Below are 21418 nucleotides of genomic sequence, written 5' to 3'. Positions count from 1 at the left end.
GAGATCAGCCTGCCTCTGCCTCCCGAGTGCTAGGATTAAAGGCGTGTGCCACCACCACCTGGCCGAAATGTAATACAAATTTTTATCATATGTATAAAAGTGTGATAAGAAATTATGTCTTGAACATGTGAATAAAATAAAAATTCAGCTTATTCAGAATTAAATCATGCTTAACAATTTTTCAGTGTTTAATCTTCCAGTGTATGAAAAATTATGTAACTTTTTGTTATGTAAAATTTCAAATATAAAAAATAAAGAGAGGCCAGGCGTGGTGATGCACACTTTGAATCCCAGCACTCGGGAGGCAGAGACAGGCAGATCTCAGAGAGTTCAAGGCCAGCCTGGTCTACAAAGAGAGCTCCAGGATAGCCAGGGCTGTTACACAGAGAAACCTAGTCTCAAAAAACAAACAAACAAACAACAAACAAATAAATAAAAGTATAAAACAAAGAGGGGCCTAGGGATGTAGTTCAGTTGGTAGTGTGTTTGCCATGCATGCATGAGGCACTGGGTTTGATTCCTTGTACTACAAAAACAAAACTCAAAAAATACCAGTTTTCTTTAACACCAAATGTGTTGGTACACGCTTGTGATGCCAGCACTTAGAAAGTAGAGACTAGCCTGGGCTAAATGAGAGCCACTCTCACTTGTCTTCATTAGAAAGAAAAGGGTCCTGTGAGAAGGGTTAGCAGGTAAAGGTTCTTGCTGAGCAACTTTTTTTTTTTTTTTTTTTTTTTTTGGTTTTTCGAGACAGGGTTTCTCTATGTAGCTTTGTGCCTTTCCTGGAACTCACTCGGTAGCCCAGGCTGGCCTCGAACTCACAGAGATCCGCCTGCCTCTGCCTCCCAAGTGCTGGGATTAAAGGCGTGGGCCACCACCGCCCGGCATTGCTGAGCAACTTTGATGGTGTTGGTTTGGATCCCCAGGGCCCAAGGCAGAAGAAGAGAATCAGTTCCCCATCCCCAAAGTTGTCTTCTGACTTCCACATGAGCACTGTAACATGTGCATGTCTGCATTACACACACACACACACACACACTTTTTAGACAATTTAAAAAGCATGGAAGATCTGTGCACAAGCATGACCTGCCCTCAAACCATTACCAACATTTGCCATATTTTGTCCATGTCCATCACTTCCTCTCCCTCTCTCGGTTTTCTTTGCGTTAATGAAATGAGCCCCTGTCACAGAGTTCACACACACCAGATTCATTATGAAAACAGAACAACTCACCAAAAACAAATGGCGACCTGGATATCATAAGAGACCAGTGATTTTCTTTGGCGAGTATAGTTCCTTCCATTGACCTCAGATAAGGTATATACAGCCACACAGGATGGCAGCCTTTCAGAGGAGTTGTTTTCATGCTAGGTGACATAGAATTCAAAAAACAAAGGCGAAACATCAGATTCAAGGGTTCTAGGCTGAGGTTAAATTCGTAACTAGGGTAGGATTGGGCTGAATGAAAATGAGAGGCCATAAGCCTCAACTGAGTGATTTTAAATGATTATTTGTGTGTGTGCACGTGCATACATGTGTGGAGGTCAGAAAACAGCCAGGAGTCAGTCTTTCCTTCCAGGAGTCCAGGGGTCCAGTGGTCCAGGGGTCAGGGGTCAGAGGTCCAGGGGTGGACTTGGGTCATCAGCTTTGCATGGCAAATGCTATTACCTTGAGCCCAAAGCTCAAGTTTTGACGTCTGTCCCCAGCAGGTGACAATACTTTGGAAGGCTACAGAACCTTTAGGAAGTGGGGCCTGACTGGGAGAAGCTGTCACTGGGACTGAGCCTCTGAGGGTGCTGCTTGGCCTGTAGTTCTAGAACTCTGTTAGTCTGTAATCACAAGAGGAGCCTCTGCCACACATACTTCCTTCTCTGCCATGATGGACTGAGGCTCTCTGAAACTCTGACCCAAAAAACTAAACATTTCCTCCCTAAGTTGGTTCATTCTGCTGTTTGGTAATACAGATAGACACAAAAGCAATACACAAGGTTTTCTCCATTCTACATATAATAAAAGTATATTTTATGCTGTATTGTATTATTGAAGTTTAGTGTTTACCTATTATATTAAAATCTCTCTCTCTCTCTCTCTCTCTCTCTCTCTCTCTCTCTCTCTCTCTCTCTCTCTCTCTGTGATTCTTTCCCTCCCCCTTTTTCTTGAGATATGACTTCATGCAGCTGTGGCTAATCTTGAACTCCTGATCCTCCTGCTTCTACTTCCCAAGGGCTGGGCTAGGATTACAGGTGTGTGTCACAAAGCCTGGCTTTATTGTAGAGATTTCTATACATTAACATTCTAGCTTGCCATTTTATTAAATTATATTATTGAATCTAGTGGTTTTTTTTTTTAATTCTGTAGGATCCCCTCACCTCCAATATATGTTGAAAATAGTGTCCCATCTGCATTCCTTTTAACAAACCAGTGTGTCCACTCCCTGGTAGCTGTGACTGGTGCCAGCTCCCTTCACACAGCTGCCTCCTCCTCCAGAGAATGGAAAGGTGGCTGGCAGACAGCACATGCTTCCCGAAAGCATCTGATAGTAACTGGAAACTGGGCTGCTGATGTACCTCAGTGCGCGTAGTTCACCTGCTACTAAGCCTGATGATCTGAGTTCAATTCTTGGGGCTCCCAAGACGTAAGGCGAGCGGTAACTCTTGCTGCCTTAACTAACCTGTGCATGCTGTGGCACATGTACACAAAATACATGTAAAAAATCTAGAATCTAATGATTGACCATCTTGGATTAAATAAAGCTGGCCTCGGCTTTAAAGTGCTACCCAGTCTGTGGTGCAGTTCATGACTTAGAGTATCCCCATGGGCTCAAACTGGGTCCGACTTCAGCTGACAGCAGGTTCCAGGCTGGGGTTTCTGACTGTGTGTCCCAGGCTAGCTTCATCCTACTCTTCTCTCTCTCATTTACAGAAACATTTCCCCTGACAAGCAAACCATATATTCTGGATACCCTTATTCCTAAGACAATGAGTAAACCTATATTAGGAAACCTGTATCATTAAGTCTTCAGTGCACTAAACACACACTTTCTAGACATCGGGCATCTGGAAAGACCAAGGTCCCTCTCTTGTGGTGCATTTTATGCATTTTAGTGGTAGTCATAGGCAGTGAACAACCAAAGGAAGACATTAACATAATTTTAGACAGTGAAGAAAAATGAAGAATAAGGAAATCTAGGTGTGGTGGTGTGTCCTGAACCAGCAAAGATAAGGGTCTGGAATGATGAGGTGTTGAGTAGGAGGATCAGGTATGAGAAATAAAGACACAAGACATAAATCAGGCGTGGTGGCACACACACATCTTTAATCTCAGCACTTTGGAGGCAGAGGCAGGTGGATCACTGTCAGTTTGAGGTCAGCCTGGTCGACAGAGGGAGATCTAGGCAGACAGAGCTGTTACACAGAAATCAAGTCTTGGAGAGAAAAAAAAAAGGAAGTACAGTGTTATATATAGTATTTATGGCGGCGGTGGTGGTGGTGGTGGTGGTGGGGTGGGGGGTGGGATGGCCAAGGTCAGCAGAGAACACAGGGTACCTCAGACACAGCTGCCCAAGGACTGATAACCACAGCCCAGGAGGAAGAGTCGGGTCCTCAGAAGCCATAATCTTGACTCCTCTGAGGAGGCACTGGCTCCAGCCCTAGACCGTCCTTGCCAAGTCCACTCCTGGACAAGGACACAGAATAAAGTTCCCTTTGTCCTTTCAGCAGGGACCCCAGAAAATCTTGGGTTGGTCTGGCTCCCCACAGTGGTGAATAGCTGTAACCTCAGTTATCAGGAGATAGAGACAGGAGGATCCATGTTCAAGGTCGTACTTGGCCACACAACAAGGTTGACCTTTTCCTTGGTTTTGCTGTCTGATATTCCCTTATGATACCAGGCAGTACAGTGAGCCAGTCTGCCACACAATCCTGAAGGCAAGCAAACTGTACCTCACAGCGTATCATGTTGCTAAGTAATGATGTTTATTGGTTAGAGATAGTCAATACATTTTGGTCTATGATGAGTCAGTTTACATGAGACAAAGACACAGATCCATTGAAGTCAAGGGGTGTTCATAATACTATATAAAATGAACACACTTTTTTCCCATGAAGCTTACACCCTATGGGGAGGTCAGATAAAAACTTAGTCATTAAGGTTGGGCAGGATAGTGCATGCTGGCAACCCCAGCATTTGAAAGGTGTATTACTGTGTGTGCCATCACATCTAGTTTATCCAGTGCTGGGATCAAACCCAGGGCTTCAGGCAAGGCAGGCCAGCACCTGGTCTACAGTATCAGCCCCACACCTATGTTAGTTTCCTTTTCTGCTTCATCCGCTGTGTTCTTCATCTTTCTTATGGCTCACCTCTCCTCCTATACACTCTTGGATCTGTTGGTAGAGCATGAGACTCTTAATCTCAAAGTTGTGGGTTCATGCCCCACGCTGGGCACCATGTAGGACCAGGCAGGACCTTGGAAAACTTCCAGCTACATTTGGCACTCACCATTGGGGACTGGTCCAAATAGACCTAACAAAGCTTAAAGGTTCTGAATGCACAGAAACGGAGCTACACTTGGCTTCCTAGTCTCACAGTCTCATGCCAGTGTCAGTATAGAGACTCATCTCCCGAGAGCTGCCTGTGAGCTGGAGCTGGCCGCCAGCAGCCATAAGCTAAGTGGCATGGTGGATTCCTGCCGCAGTACACAGAGGCATCTCCAGGCCACGAGTTGGCAGTAAGCAGGTCTCCCAGAGCTGGTGGGAAGGTGAGGTGGGTGGAGCCAGCAGCCAGGGCTGCCATTTCAGCCCCAGCCATGCTGCAGTTTAAAGCAATAGATTCACAGAAAGATTCAGATGTAATAAACCTCTAAATGGTTTACATTATGTGTAAAAATGCACATAGGCTTGGAAGAGAGAGTAAAAGGAGGATAGACAGTTATATAAATAGTTTTAAAAATAAAGTATTTATAGAGACAGTAAAAGTGATATAAAAAATAAGTCACATAAAGATGGATATCACAGCCGGGCGGTGGTGGCGCACGCCTTTAATCCCAGCACTCGGGAGGCAGAGGCAGGCAGATCTCTGTGAGTTCGAGGCCAGCCTGGGCTACCAAGTGAGTTCCAGGAAAGGCGCAAAGCTACACAGAGAAAGCCTGTCTCGAAAAACCAAAAAAAAAAAAAAAAAAAAAGAAAAAAAAAAAGATGGATATCACACAGAAAATCTGGATTGTGTTGTCTTTGGGATTTTTAACTACAGAAAGACATTTGATTGTAAAAGCTGCTACATTAAACCATTATATATATTTTAAAGGTATCTTGACTTCAAAATTTGTGTCTATGGATACATTACTTTGGAAAAGCAGTTCTGCTTTTGTTTCTGCAAACAAAAAGTAATCCAAGATGAGAATCTATGGATTACTTCTATGCTAATGTGGTTTGATTATCCAAGACCCCCTGAGAGGTCTCCAGATGATCCAACATCCAGAACAGCTTCAAGGCAACTGGCTCAGAGATTACAGCCTCACAGACTATTCCAGTCAGGACTTGACCATAATCCTAAAATTTTCTTTGTGTCCCCATAAGACTACCAGTGCCCTCTATCAGCAGGAAGTAACGTAGAACACTAGGATCACATTCCCAAAAATGGATTATGGATGTTTGTCTTTGTTTAGATTGTTGGTTGTAAATTGTTATTAGTCATAGTCAATCTCTTTCTAAAAGAAGAAATGGGGATATGATATAGAAATGTAGGATATAGATATGATAGGATAAAATGGTAGATTATTGAATCTACTTTTAAAAAGCAACAACTTGTTTCAAATGTTTTACATTGCTATGGATTTTAGTTTATTGACACAAATTTAAAGTTAATTTTGTTACACTATATGCATGTTTCTACTCTTGTTTAAGGTATTATGTTTATGCAACTCATTTAAAATCGTAATGTGTAATTAAGAAATAGATTAATAATTAGTCATCTATGATAATAACACTTATAGTCATGTTAGTTAAGTTTTCTAGGTATAGGTAGATATATATCAGATAGATAGATAATCTTTAAACACTTCAAAGACCTACAGGATATGGCATTTAAAATGTTTTAAAAACTTACGACTTTCTGGACAGTAAGACATGTCTGCTCCTGGCAGTACTGATTTACTTCAAAGAGAAAGATGGGCATTGAAGACATTCTATATGGAGTTTATCTTCTTCTTGATAAAAATAGCCATTTGGAGCCAGGCGGTGGTGGCACATGCCTTTAATCCCAGCACTCAGGAGGCAGAGCCAGTGGATCTCTGTGAGTTTGAGGCCAGCCTGGTCTACAGAGTGAGATCCAGGACAGGCACCAAAACTACACAGAGAAACCCTGTCTCGAAGCCCCCCCCCCTGCAAAAAAACCCAAAACAAACAAACCAAAAAATAACAAAGGCCATTTGGGCAAGAAACTGCTCTTGCCTGGACTGCTGATAATATGTTGTATAAACTGGACATGCAGGACTCATAAGAAAATGACCACTGAATTTGCCAAAATGGGGTGAAATGGTTCTTCAGGCTGCTGCATCACAGAGGAAACTGCCAGACATTCTACAAGACACAGGGAAAAGTGACTGAGAGACTAGACCTATTAGCTGAAGATGGATGCCACAACATTACAGGGGAACTTTGGATGATTATCCAGGCAGGCAGCTGTCTCTTTCATTGTAGATTTTTAGAAGGTACTTACAATTCTCTTACTGCTTACTTAGGTAATATTATATCCTTCTGGGGTCTTTGATGTAGTTGAAGACTAGATAGTTATAATTTTCCTTGGTTATAAAAAAAAGATAAACTAGATATGAAAATTTAGACTCACAGAAGTAAGTTAGATGATAAAGTATTTTCTTTAATTTTTCCAAAAACAAATAGACTAGATAGTATAACTGTAATTCTTGCTTGATAATTGTTCTATTATATGTAATTCTACTATGTTAAAGTTAATACCTTCCCTTTTGATTAGAAAGAAGGGGAAGTGCCATGGGATGTTTTCTGTATGCTGCAAATATGTGTTGCTCTGATTGGTTGATAAATAAAGCTGTTTGACCTATGGCAAGGCATCTCAGAGGCAGGCAGGAAGGCCAGGAGAAAGACAGGAAGAAGAAAGGCAGAGGCAGAGGAGATGCCATCCCACCATCCAGGGAGCAGTATGTAATATGGCACACAGGTAAAGCCATGGAACACGTGGCGACATACAGATTAATAGAAATGGGCTGAGTATAGTTATAAGAGCTAGCTAGCAAGAAAATTGAGCTGTAGGCCACGGCCATGTAATTCTTAATTGATATAAGTCTCTGTGTGTTTATTTGGGTCTGAGTGGCTGTGGGACTAGGTGGGACACTGGAAAACTTCCAGCTATACTCTCTGCTCCTTTCATGTATTTGGCTCCTTTGGTGATGGCACATCTATGTGGAATTGAAGCAGTTCTTCCTTCCTTCCTTCCTCCCTCCCTCCCTCCCTCCCTCCCTCCCTCCCTCCCTTCCTTCCTTCCTTCCTTCCTTCCTTCCTGGCACCACAGATTGAGGCACTTTATTTACTTTGGGAAGCAATTTTTAAAAAAGATTTATTTTGAATTATTTATAAACGTGTTTTATGTGTAGGTATGTGAATATGAATGCAGTTACCCTTGGAGGCCAGGAGAGAGTGTTCAGTCCTATGGGGCTGGAGCTACAGGTGATTGTGAGCTGCCTAATGTGGGTCCTGGGAATCAAACTTGGTTCCTCTGGGAGAGCAGTATGTGCTTTTGCTTTTAACCATTGAGCCATTTCTTCACACCCACATTTTTATTTTAAATTGTGTATTTGTGTGTGTGTGTGTGTGTGTGTGTGTGTGTGTGTGTGTGTGTGTGCATTTGAGTGCAGTGCCTTTTGGAGGACAGAAGAGGGTCGGACCCCCTGGAGCTGCTCAATGGATTTGGTGCTGAAAACCAAACTCTGGTCCTCTACAAGGGCAACAGGCACTCTTAACTGCCAAGGCACATCTCTAGCCCCTCTCTACTAAGAATCTTCATTTTCCCTCAATGAATCAGTTTTGTCAACCAACACAAAAGATCCTCTAGCATTTTCCATCTTAAAAAATAATCATGTGCTAGCAAGACAGCTTAACTGGTCAAAAGCGCTTACTGTTCAAGCCTGATCACCTGAGTTTGATCCTCAGAACACACACACACACACACACACACACACACACACACACACACACACACAATCTGGATGAAGCCAGGTGCATCAGTGTGTGCCTTAGGAGGCAGAGGCAGGTTGATCTCTGTGTGTTTAAGGCCAGCCTGGTGAGTTCCAGGACAGCCAGGGCTACATAGAAGAGACCTTGTCTCAAAAAAAAAAAACCAAAAACAACCAAACAACAACAAAAATAACAAAGCAAAACAACAAATAAAGCTGGATGCAATGGTGAACATTTATAATCCCACAACTGTTTTGAAATATTTGTTTACACTGTATTGTGGCTAGAGTTTTCCTGCCTGGCCCACAGTCAGGACAAATCTCTCTCACCTGCCAGTCCCACAGCCACTCAGACCCAACCAAGTAAACACAGAGACTTATATTGCTTACAAACTGTATGGCCATGGCTGGCTTCTTGCTAACTGTTCTTATATCTTAAATTAACCCATTTCTATAAATCTATACCTTGCTACGTGGCTCGTGGCTTACCAGCATCTTCACATGTGGCTTGTCATGGTGGCGGCTGGCAGTGTTTCTGACTCAGCCTTCCTCTTCCCAGAATTATTCTCCTCCTTGTCCCACCTATACTTCCTCCTGCCTGACTACTGGCCAATCAGTGTTTTATTTACTAACCAATCAGAGCAATACATTTGCCATACAGAACATCCCATAGCACTGTATGAAGATGTGGTGGTATTCTAATTGTACTGAAATGTGATTTTGATTGTATGTTAATAAATAAAGTTCCCTGGGGGTCAGAGCTATTAGAGCCATAGCAAGAGTGTGGCGGTGGTGGCACACACCTTTAATCCCAGCACTTGGTAGAAGATCTAGGTAGATCTCTGTGTGTTCAGGGATACAGCCAGCATTGGAGACATACACCTTTAAGACCTGGGGGGCTGTACATACAAACAGTGACGAGGCAGTCACGTGTTTGGGTTTATAAACAATGAGAAGGCAGAACAAAAGACTATGAAAAGACATACACACAGGAAATAGGTCTCTTTCAGAGAGCTAGGACCACCACAGAAGGAAGGGTGAGATTTTAGCTCTGAGCTCTGACCTCTTGGCTTTCTCTTTTACATTGGTTCTGTGTTTCTTATTTAATAAGACGGTTGGTTACATCTACATGAAGATGTATTGCTGTGATTGGTATAATAAAGAGCTGAATGGCCACTAGCAGGAAAAGGTTAGGTGGGACTTCCTGGGATAGAGAGGATTCTGGGAAGAAGAAAAGAGGAGAGTAGCCAGCTGGACGCAGAAGAAGCAGCACATGTGGGAGGGTAGGTAAAAGCCACAAGACAAATGGCAGCATGTAGATTAATAGAAATGGGTTAATTTAAGTTATAAGGCTAGTTAGAAACAAGCCTAAGCTAAGGCTGAACTTTCATAATTACTAAGAAGTCTCTGTGTCATTATTTGGGAGCAGGCTGGCGGGACAGAGAAAGACTCATTACACACAACTCCTATAGTGAGATGGAAGCTGAAAACAGGAGAATTATCAGTTTGTAGGCCATGTAGTCTGGAGTACTCAGCCAACACAGCAGAAACAAGACAGACTCTGCCTCAGAAACAAGGCAGGAGAACCAATCCTGAAAAGTTATCTTCTGACCTCCAAACACAGTCTGTGGCATCTGCACACCCCCATCACACATACATAAATTTTTAAGTTAAAAAAAAAAAACCCTAAATTGAACCTTTACCTCCTGATAATTTTTGACCTATTTTATGGGACCCTTTATAGTCCCACAGATTTATAAGTAATTTGCATGCTGAATGCTGACTCCTCTGCAAACACCAATTTGTAGAACTCAGTCTCTTACATATCATCACTGCAATGACTCTAATAATGTGGGGGCAAGCACCCTCCCCACCCTCCCACCCTCCCCAGTGAGTTATCCACTAGTTTTCCACTATTAATACATGATCTCACCAAACAGTCACACCCACAGGCATGCAAACCAGGAGCCATTCTTGGTCACTCTCCTTTCCTTATGTTCCTACTGAAGGGTTCACAACACGCCCCCACGGTCAGTCGTGTTTGCATATGCCCGGCAGACACTTCTGCCTAGCCAGTTCCAGGTCAGGATAGCCATTTCTGGGTCAAGGCGTCTCGAGTGACCAGGATCCGTGACGTTTCATGTCGATGTAAGCGCGCAACGTGGCCATGTGATCTATGCACATGCGTGGAGTAGTGACGTGACCTGGGCACGCCCAGCCTTTAAAAACAAGTGCTGTGTTCCTGTTTCCTTCTTCTCCACACACCTGTCTCTCCCACAGGCCTGTGCACTCTCTGTCCCTTTATCTTTAATAAAACTCTTATTAGTGGATTCTGTCATGTTTCGTGATATTTCCTTGCAGGGGAAGAACACAACGCAGCCAATTAACCAACACCTACCCCTCCCCTCCCTTTTGGGTAAATTTAATTCTAAACTCAAAAGGTTTTATCACTTTTGATCACACATACTTATGTCAGATTTTATTTATTTATTTTTTGCCTGAATTTCTGAACTTTTTTCAACTTTGCCTCCTTGCACTCTTCTGATGCATTTGTTACACATCAGGCAGGGTGACTATTTTATTTACTTCACTCAGGAATAGTTTAGTTAGAATAAAGACACTTTTTTTGGTTCTTTTGAGACTTTTATAGTGCTGCTGAGATGGATCTGTGGCTAAAGTGCTTGCGGCCAAGCCTGAAGACCTGAGTTCAAACTTTGGAACACACATGACATAAGACAAGGATTCTGACAAGTTGTCCCCCCTCCCCTCTCACACACATCCATTACAAAGCAAATGTAAAAAATAAAATTTCATAAATTGTAGAAAGGGAAACTTTTATTGTTAATGAACAAATGTACTGTATAATGCAAAAAAATTCCATGAAGATAAAAATAAGAAGACCAAAACAGCCGGGTGGTGGTGGCGGCGGCGGCGGCGGCGGCGGCGGCCTCCTTTAATCCCAGCCCTCGGGAGGCAGAGCCAGGCAGATCTCTGTGAGTTCGAGGACAGCCTGGTCTACAGAGCTAGATCCAGGAGAGGCACCAAAACTACACAGAAAAATCCTGTCTCAAAACAACAACAACAACAAAAGACCAAAAAAATGTATGTTTCTATTTCCAAAGATTATAATTAGCACCACCATATGGAACAATCCTTTTTCACAGTCCATAAAACACACATTTAATTTTTTAAAACCAAGACACTATTATACACATACCATTTTGTGACTTGCCATTTTCTTTTTTTTCTTTTTTTTTTTAAAGAATTATTTATTTATTTATTATGTATACAGTGTTCTGTCTGCACATATCCCTGCAGGCCAGAAGAGGGCACCAGATCTCATTACAGATGGTTGTGAGCCACCATGTGGTTGCTGGGAATTGAACTCAGGACCTTTGGAAGAACAAGCAGTGCTCTTAACCTCTGAGCCATCTCTCCAGCCCCTGCCATTTTCTTAATGACTTCCATCTTTGTATGACAACACAGTTTCATCTTATCAAATATTCCATGTCTTCATTCATATGTCAACTGTCCTGAAAGGCATTTTATAGCTTGTCTGTTCAGAATAGGATCCAGTTTAAGCTGTAATGTCCTGTAGATTTCTTTTCATATAACCATTAGTTTTTCCAGGATGAAAACTTGTTGAAGCTTGTACACCAGTTATCCTCTAGAATATCACAGAATTTGTTATTTCACTTGGTGTATTTCTTATCAATTGTGTGTTTTGAAGCTGGAGAGATGGCTCAGCTGTTAAGAGCACCAGCTGCTCTTCAAGAAGACCCAGGATCCAGGTTCAATTCCCAGCACTGACATGCAGCTCATCATTTCTGTAACTCCAGTTCCAGGAGACCTGATGACATCTACTGACCTCAGGGGGCACTAGGCACAAACATGGTACACAGACATACATGCAGGCAGAACACCCATACACATAAAAAAGAAAAAAGTTAAATATTGTGACAGATTCAAGTTAGTTTTTCCTGCAGTGTTTCATAGATGATATTGAACATTTATATCTGTTCCATCAAGACTGGTGAGATGGCTCAGCAGGTAAAGGTGATTGCAGCCAATTGTGATCATCAGAATTCCAACCCTGAGACCCACATGGTAGAGAGAACTGACTCCGGAAGTTGTCTTCTGACTTCTACATGCCCCCAAATAAGTAAAACATAGTAAAAATATAAAACATTGAAAATATCAGACTTGTCCTCTTGGAGGCCTTTAAAAACATTTTGTTGTGTGTGTGTGTGTGTGTGTGTGTGTGTGTGTGTGTGTATGTGTGTGTGTGAGAGAGAGAGAGAGAAGGGAGAGATGGGAGGGAGAGATAGGGAGAGAGAGAGGGAAAGAGAGGGAGGGAGGGAGAGAAGGAGGGAGGGAGAGAGAGGAGAGAGAGGGAGAGGGAGGAGAGAAGAGGCAGAGGGAGGAGTCCTAGAGGAGGCTAGAAGAGGGAGGAGGGAAGAGGGAGAGGGAGGAGTCCCAGAGGAGGCTAGAAGAGGGAGGGAAGTGGGTGCTGGGAACCGACTCTGGCCCTCTCTCTGGCAGCGCAGCAAGTACTCTTTAACTGCTAAGCTATTTCTCCAGTTACTGAGGGGAGGCCCTTCTAAAATGTAAAAACAAATTGCTTACTTGCCACTGATGAGACAAACAATTCTATACGTTGACTACAAGTTCCATGATGTTTATGGCTTCATCCTTCAACCTCATTTCATTCTATTCTCTACTTGCCTTTTAAGTTCTGGATATGGGACACACGTGCTTTTGGTCTGGGAGGCTGTCCTTCACCCAACTCCTCTCCACCACTTCCCTCCTTTAACGTCAAGACATCTTCTCAAACTGCGGTATCCTTTTAAGCTCATCTTCTGGGAGAATGTTTCTTAAATTATCTTGCTTATGATATTTTCTTCTAAGAGATCTGTCTTTACTTTCTACCTCTGTCCTTACCTGGCCAAGTGCCTGACGGCAGGAGCTTTGCTACTTTGGACCGAGGACCTGCATACACAGTGGACCTTCAACAGCAGTTGAAAAGAACCATCATCATACATTACAATACTCTCAGGGCCTGAAGGTCTGGCCTCATAGAAAAAAGCGTTACAAAAGAGTACTTTACCATGGAGCATAATAGTTCCAGATCTATAAAATTAAATTTAAGTAATTAAAAAATACAATTAATTAAAGATATTTAAATAAAACATAATTTAAAGAGAAATTAGAAAATCTTTTTGAGCCTGGCCAGCTAGTACTTGGGAGGCAGAGGCAGGCCGATCTGTGTGAGTTCGAGGCCAGCTTGGTCTACAGAGTGAGTTCCAGGACAGCCAGGGCTACACAGAGAAACCCTGTCTCGAAAAACAAAAACAAAACAAAACAAAAAGTCTTTTTGAAAGTTTAACCATCGCAGTAGGTGAACGGCTGATCGCATCGCGCAGGCGCGCACAGGAGACCGAGCGAGGGACGCTGTGGTGACACCGTCACGTGACCGAATGGCGCGCCCCTTCAACTGCGCCTGCGCAGGGGCTCCCGGAAGTGGCCGGCCCGAAGCACTGGCGGCTCAGTCCGTCGGCCCGTCGGTCCGCTCGTCCGCTGCCGGTGCTGAGCCCGCCTAGGCCGTCGTCGCTGTCCCTCCGTCTCTCCGGCCCGAAGCGGCGGCCGGGCGCTCACCATGTCGTCGTTTATCTGGGTGCAGCTGAAGAAGACCTCGGAGGTGGACCTGGCCAAGCCGCTGGTGAAGTTCATCCAGCAGACGTACCCGAGCGGCGGCGACGAGCAGGCCCAGTACTGCCGCGCGGCCGAGGAGCTCAGCAAGCTGCGGCGCACCGCGCTCGGCCGCCCGCTCGACAAGCACGAAGGCTCGCTGGAGACGCTGCTGAGGTGGGCGCGGGCCGCAGGGCCCCCTTCCAGCCCCCCGGCTTCCCACCCTCCCTCTCCTGCCGGAGTCCCTCCCTCCCTCGCTCCCTGTTCCTCTCCCAGGCTGGCCTCTCCACTCTGACTCAGGCCAGCGGCGTAGGTGTGGTCAGCATTCTTTCCTGGTGAGAGGACTTGTTACCCTGCTCTCCCTTCCGGGTTGGCTTCTGTCACCTAGACGCCTTACCTGGAAGGAAGTCTGCCATGTAATGGTCTCTGTGATCACAGCCGTTTGACTGGTTTTCTCTTCTTAGCTCTTACAACTGAAGACTCCCTTTTACAATCGCCGTTTATGATTTTATTGGGCCACATCTAGATTTCCTAATAATAGTTGCATAAGGGAAGTGAGAGAATTGGATCACAGAGCCAAATGTCGGCTACTCATTACGTTGTTCGTTTGAATTAAGTCATCCTTAGTTAAGAATAATCGAATGACAGAATGACAGTTGTAAAAGTTACAAGTGACAGTCATTTGAAAGAAAACTTGAGTGGTATAATAGACCACTGAGAGTGGGTTCCTTAAAATCAGTTGACGGGTATGCACATGTGGAATACAATGGTTCTTTTTGCAATTGATGAGAACTCTGGTACTTAATGATGACAACCTTTCTGTGGTACCTTACGATCCAGTTTCCTGTACTATGATCTCCTTGTTTCATGCAAGAGACACTGGCATATTAGGGTGCAAGGTGCAGAAACCCTAATTCAAGTAGCTTAAGCTAAGATATTCTGGAGACAGAGATGTCTAGAGACATCCCTTTCTTGGTTTTGGCATCAGTAGAGATCATCTTGCTACCATGATCCTTCATAGGTGAGCTTTGTGTTTTGAGAGATGGCCACTGGCACTCTTGCCATAATTATAATGGCTCACAGCACTGAGTAAACTTTGTTAAAAGTCTATGGAGGCTTCTTATTTGGTTGGACTGCATACATTAATGATTAGGGGAATGGGCTAAGTTTGTCTGGTTACCCAGTTGGTTTAACTTCTCTGCTCTTCATGGATCAAAGAAAGATTCATTTGGAAAGGGGAAAGGTTGGTTCCCCGAAGGAAGAGATACTGGATAGGTTGCTCAGAGATTATGATCCTTTGGTGTTAATTTTAGAGCTAAGACTGTTGGATGGCAAGGATCATTAGTCTGATAGAATAAGCACTTTTTAAGGTAATGAAGGAATACTTGACCATTCTTTAGAATTAACGTAAGATTTTCAAATTTATACAGACACTAGTAGCATTCAGTGAGATGTGCCCCCACCCCTTTGAGACAGGGTTTTGTGTATCTCTGGCTGGCCTCAAGCTCCCCTTGTAGCTGAAGATGACTTTGAACTTCTCATCCTCCTGTTTCTGCTGTGATCTATTTTAAGGGTGATGGGATTTTAACCCAGGGCTTCATGCATGCTAGGCAAGTACTCTGCCTACTGAGCTATATTACCATCCCCCAAAGTTGTTTTGGCATTGGGTATTGAATTAATGGACTCATGCATGCTAGCTACCACTGAGGTACACTTTCAGACTTTTAAAATATTAAAAAGCTTACTTATTATTTATTTATTTATTTATTTATTTAGTGTATGTTTCTGAGTGTGAGTTGTAGGTTTATACATGCCATAACACTTGAGGCCAGCGGATACCCTTGGGTGTTGGCCCTTCACTTCTACCTTCTTTGAGACAGTCTCTTGTCTTGTTGCATCTCTAGACTCTCTGGCTTTGGGGCTTCTGGAGTTTCCTGTCTCTGCTTCCCATCTTGCCCCTAGGAGCCCTGGGATTACAGATATACGCTGCTTTGACTTTTCCTTGGATTCTGGGCATTTGAACTTGGGTCCCAGTGCTTGTGTAGCAAGCACTTTACCACTGAGCCCTCTCTCCAGCCCACAGCGTGCCTTTTTGTTTCTAGCTTGTAAATGTTCTATTATAGTTTTCTAGGGTAAACATTTAAGTATTTGATAGTAATGAGAATGATTATTTAAAATTTCATTTATATATGGTACCCTATCCTTTATAAGTTGTATCTTAGTCAGGGTTTCTATTGCTATGATAAACACCAGAGGCAGGTGAGTTTCTGTGAGTTTTAGCCCAGCCTGGTCTACAGAGTGAGTTTTAGGACAGGCAGGGCTACACAGTGAAACCCTGTCTCGAAAAACCACAAAAAAAAAAAAAAAAAAAAAAAAAAAAAGAAAGAAAGAAAAGAAAGAAAGAAAGAAAGAAAAAAGAAAGAAAGAAAAGAAAAAAGCACATTGGGGAGGAAAGGGTTTATGTGGCTTATGCTTCCACTGTTCATCAAAGGAAGTTGGGACAGGAACTCACACAGGGCAGGAACCTGGAGGCAGGAGCTGACGCAGACGCCATGGAGGGGTGCTGCTTACTGGCTTGCTCCACATGGCTTGCTCAGCCTGCTTTCTTATAGAACCCAGGACCACCAGCTCAGGGATGGCACCACCCAACAAACTGGGCCCTCCCTCATCAATCACTAATAAGAAAATGCTCTACAGGCTTGCCTATAGCTCGATCTTATGGAGGCATTTTCTTAATTGAGGTTTCCTCCTCAGATGACTATAGCTTGTGTCAAGGTGACACAAAACTGTTCAGTACAAGTTGCTTTTTACAGTAAGTTGGTTGGGAGAACCTTGATAGATGGGTCCCAGATGGGAACCCTACTGATTTCTTGTTTTACTTTTGCCAAAGTCAGCATTGAGGCATCTATTTCCTTCCGTGGAAAACTGTGGTTGTCAGCTTTCTGAAATTTGATCAGAGTGACTAGAGGTTAGGAATCTCAACAGTCACATATGTATGCTTTTCTCCTCCCCTCCCCTCTCCTTTTCTCCCTTGCTCTCCCCTTCCTTCCCCTCCCCTCCCTTCCTCTCCCTTCCCCTCTCTTCTCCTCCCCTGGAGAAGAGTTCTAAACCACTGTTCTAGATTGTAGGATAGCAGAAGGGAGAAAGGTTGAATGTCCAGGGTGTTTTCTGGCCTCTGCCACACAGCCTTATATATCACTGGCCATTATGTGAGTCCCGAAGTGCCGGGAGGAGTTTTTGTAATGTCACCATGTGCACTGCTCAGAACTGGAGGTCCTTGTGGACCGAGGAGACCTGAGGAAGGTTGGCAGCCCCCTTCAGGCTTCCTGATATTCCCAACCTGAAACTGTGTTCATCCTCAGGATCTGAGAGCCTGGGAGAGGGAGTGAGTTTGTTTCTTTCTTAAGCTACACCTCTTTTCAGTTGATGGGACTCCTTAAGCCTTGTCAGTGGTCCACACTTAATTCAGTTCTGTCCTGACTGCTCTGGTCGATTTGCCTGCACCTTGCTCCCTTCCTGGTCAGATTTCAGCATTTCCTGCTTCTTCCACTTTAACATTTTCAAACATTTTGTCACTGCCCTTTCCCTTCCCGTTCCCTTCCTCCTTGCTGCATTTCTAGCTTTTTCCCCCTGGTCGGGTGTTGCTGGGGGTTACCCCAAGGGTTACCCCAAGAGCTTTGCCCACTGCTGTTGCACATCTTTTTTTAGTGAGGTTTTGGGAGGCAGCAGAGAAGAACATTGATTCAGATTTATTTTCATCAGGAGACTCAGCTCTTCAAAGTGGTTGGGTCATTATGTTCACATAGTCAGGTTAGGAGTTTTTCTCCCTCCACATCCTTGCTGGTCCTTGTTGGCTAACAGTTTGAATTATTGCTGGTAGCTGAGCTGGGGTAGTCAGGTAGCATCTATTAGTGTAGCTGAGGGCAAGCCTTAGTACATGTGTGCTAAGGTACTCAGAACCTTTTTCTATGCATTTTTCTATTCTCCATTTTCCTATCAGGTTGATTTTTCTTTACTGATTTGTAAAGTTGTTTTCTGAATATTTTATTTACTTTTCCAATGTCCAGTCAGTTTCTTTTCTTCCTTTTAATTGTATTTATGTTACTTTTTACTTCACAGAAGTTCTCCCAGAATGTTCTAGTCTCATAATCTGTATTTCTTTTTTGTACATTTTGAATGTTAAGCATGCAGTATATGTTCTTTTCCCCAGATTAGACTTGCTCACTGTTTGAGCCTTCCCCTTCCCTCCCCTCCTCCCTCCCCTCCCCTCCTTCCTTCTTTCCCTCCTTCCTCCTTCCCTCTCTGCCTGCCTTCCCACTGGGTGTGCATCTCAGTCAGGGCTTTTATTTCTAGACGAGAACTATGACACCATACTGTATCCTTGTCTCTTTTTACAAACAAAACCACCGTTTTGTTGTGCCACCTCTTCTCTTAGTCTGTATTGACTGCATCCTTCTGCCTTTGGTATATGATAGTTTTTTTTTGTGGGTTTCTCTGCGTAGCCCTGGCTGTCCTGGAACTTGATATGTAGAGCAGGCTGGCCTCAGACTCACAGAGATCCACTTGCCTCTGCCTCTTGAATGCTAGGATTAAAGGCGAATGACACCACACCCAGTAGATGATAGTCTTAGTAAACATCTTTTGTGTAGTATTAGTAGTTTGTAGTTTCAGGTTTTTTTTTAAAAGATTTATTTATTTATTTATTATGTATACAGTGTTCTGCCTGTATGCCAGAAGAGGGCGCCAGATCTCATTACAGATGGTTGTGAGCCACCATGTGGTTGCTGGGAATTGAACTCAGGACCTCTGAAAGAATATCCAGTGCTCTTAACTGCTGAGCCATCTCTCCAGCCCCTTCAGTTTTGTTTTTTTAATTGAGTCATTTTGGATAGATTAAAAAAAAAAAAATGAAGTTTGTGGGGGCTGGTGGATGGCCTAATGGGTAAGAGCACTTACTGCTCTTGCAGAGGACTAGAGGTTGTGGTCCCAGCACCCTGTAAGGCAACTCACAATTGCTTGTAACTCCAGCTCCAGGGGATCCAATGTTTCTGGCCTCTTCAGGTAGCAGAACACATGAGCATGCACATACAATCACAAGACATACATTTAATTAAAAACAATGAACTAAATCTTTAAAAAAAATGAAGTTGATAGACCTAATTTTGTGATGTCTTTTTTCCAGACACTTATGTTTTATAGATTAAGAAAGAAAATACTGTGATTCCATTTTACTTCATAACTATTGCTTACATTTGGATTATTGGTTTAGGAGTGGAGACATATTGTGATAATATACTGATGATATTGCTACCGTGTGTGTATGTGTGCAAGAGAGAGAATATGGATCTGAATGACTATGAATATGGACCGGTGTGTAGGTCAGATGACAGCCGCACCTCCCACCTCATTTCACACAGAGTTTATGTTCAGTGCTGGGTGGGAGTCTCTGCTAGTCTCCACCTTCCAGGATTACAGCTGAGGGCATGACTGCCTCCGGCTTTTCCACAGGCTCTAAGGTCAGAACTCAGGTCATCAGCCATCTCCCCATACCCCAGAAACACTCTAAAAGATTTTGATTTAGATTTATGTGTGTGTCTGTGTGCCACGTGTTTATGGATGTCTGCAGAGCTCATAAGAGGGCCCTTGTGAGCTGCCTGACATGGATGCCAGGAGTTGAGCTGATACCCTCTGAAGAGCAGCTGGTGCCCTTAACCACTGAACTATCTCTCCAGCCCCTCTAAAACACTTGGAAGACTAGAATTTGCCTTCTATCTTTGATATTTTTGAAGAAATGTTTTAATTGCTAGTCCCCCTCCCCCCACCGCCCCCATGAGATTTCTGTTCTTAGTAATGTGTAGAATAAAAACCTAGGTTGGTCCCTGCCTATGCTAAGTGTGTGCTCTCTTGAGACAGATTTTAAATTTCTTCCATCAGAGTTTTAAAATGGATTTGCTTTAAAGTGCGTGAGTTTTGCAAAACAATAGGGACCATCTAAGAACACCAAGGGGCAGTCCTATCCTGCTTGATGCTGCAGTTACCATGTATGGATTGTGTATCCAGCCACTGTCTCAAGTGCTGTATGCATATTGTATCATTTGTTCCTCTAAGGTAGTAGTTCTCAACCTGTGGGTCTTGACCCCTTTGGGGGTCACATATCAGATATCCTGCATTATCACTATTTACATTACGATTCATAACAGTAGCCAAATTGCAGTTATGAAGTAGCAACGAAATAATGTTATGGTTGGTTGGGGTCAGCACAACATGAGGAGCTGTAGTAAAGGGTCGCAGTGTTAGGAAGGGTGAGAACCGCTGCTTTAAGGAAGCATTGCTTTCAGTGTGGGAGTTTTTAGACTGAGAGAGCTGTCATTTGCAGGTGACACTGATTAAGACACTGAATACATCCTTGGGTTGTCCGTTGAAAAATCTGAGTTCTACTCACTATGACATCCTTATTTTTATTTTTGTTGTTGTTGTTTTATTTTTTCTTGTTTTTTGTTTTTTTGAGACAGGGTTTTCTTGTGTAGCCCTGGAACTCATTCTGTAGACCAGTTGACCTCTTTCAGATAGTCACTTGCCACTGCCTCCCAAGTGCTGGCATTAAAGGTGTGCGCCAATACCACTGCCTTCACTGTGACATCTTTAAGTATGCTTAGAATTTAAAATTTTAAAGAAATGATTAAAAATGCACCTATTTCTAACCCCCCCTCGTGTGTGTGTGTGTGTGTGTGTGTGTGTGTGTGTCTTGGCTTGCATGCCTTGGTATGCAAATGGAGGTCACTGGACAAGCCATAGGAGTTGGCTGTATGGTCAGGTTTGGCAGCAAGCACCTTGTGCTACTGAGCCTTCTGGCCAGCCCTGAGGAGATGTTTATTTCTAAACTTAAATCTTGAGGGATTCTTGTTCTTTACTGTATTGTTTCCTATGTTGGATGTGTTTTGGGGGCCATCTTTGAGTCATAGCATGTTGGCTTTCACTTAAACTTTGTTAAACTTGCTCGGGTCTCTTTACATGGTTAGGTATGTATCTTAGGTTAGAGTCTTGTTATAGCCAAGACTGTGAATAATAAAGAGAGGGATGTGGTATATGCTGCCATTTTGGTAGATTTCCTTCCTGGAGAACTTTGGTACCTGAGACAGAGGTGGAACCAGAGGGTAGCTAGTTAGTGGTGTCTCTACCCTCTGTGGAAGTACATAGCTCTTGTATGTATTATTTGGCTATTCAAGAACAGCATTTTGCCTGTGGTAACTAGTTAAGTGGGGTCCCTCTTGTAAAGACATAGCTGGTCTTGTTTTGTTGGAGTTTGCGCCATGCTGGTCAGACATTTCTGTTTTACTGACTGCCCTCCATATACTTCCCTGTTACCTCCCATAGCATATTCTTTTTTTTTTTTTTCAAGACAGGGCTTCTCTGAAACAATTCAGGCTGTCCTGGAACTCAATCTGTAGACCAGGCTGGCCTCGAACTCACAGAGATCCTCCTGCCTCTGCCTTCCGAGTGCTGGGATTAAAGGTGTGTGCCACCAC

At 43.5% G+C, this 21418-nt stretch overlaps 1 protein-coding gene across 1 annotated transcript in view; it reads left to right on the top strand.

Moving 5' to 3' along the window:
- The first annotated feature begins 13711 nt into the window (after positions 1-13711).
- Positions 13712-21418, top strand: part of LOC114709262 (programmed cell death 6 interacting protein) — a 60567-nt gene continuing 52860 nt past the window's right edge. The window contains 1 exon segment of the mRNA XM_028893010.2: positions 13712-14069. Within this exon segment, the coding sequence (XP_028748843.1) occupies positions 13861-14069 (209 nt within the window). The 5' untranslated portion in view covers positions 13712-13860.

This window comes from Peromyscus leucopus, chromosome 7, assembly GCF_004664715.2.
Source record: "Peromyscus leucopus breed LL Stock chromosome 7, UCI_PerLeu_2.1, whole genome shotgun sequence".
Taxonomy (NCBI): Eukaryota; Metazoa; Chordata; class Mammalia; order Rodentia; family Cricetidae; genus Peromyscus; species Peromyscus leucopus.
This window is presented reverse-complemented; position numbering and strand designations above follow the sequence as displayed.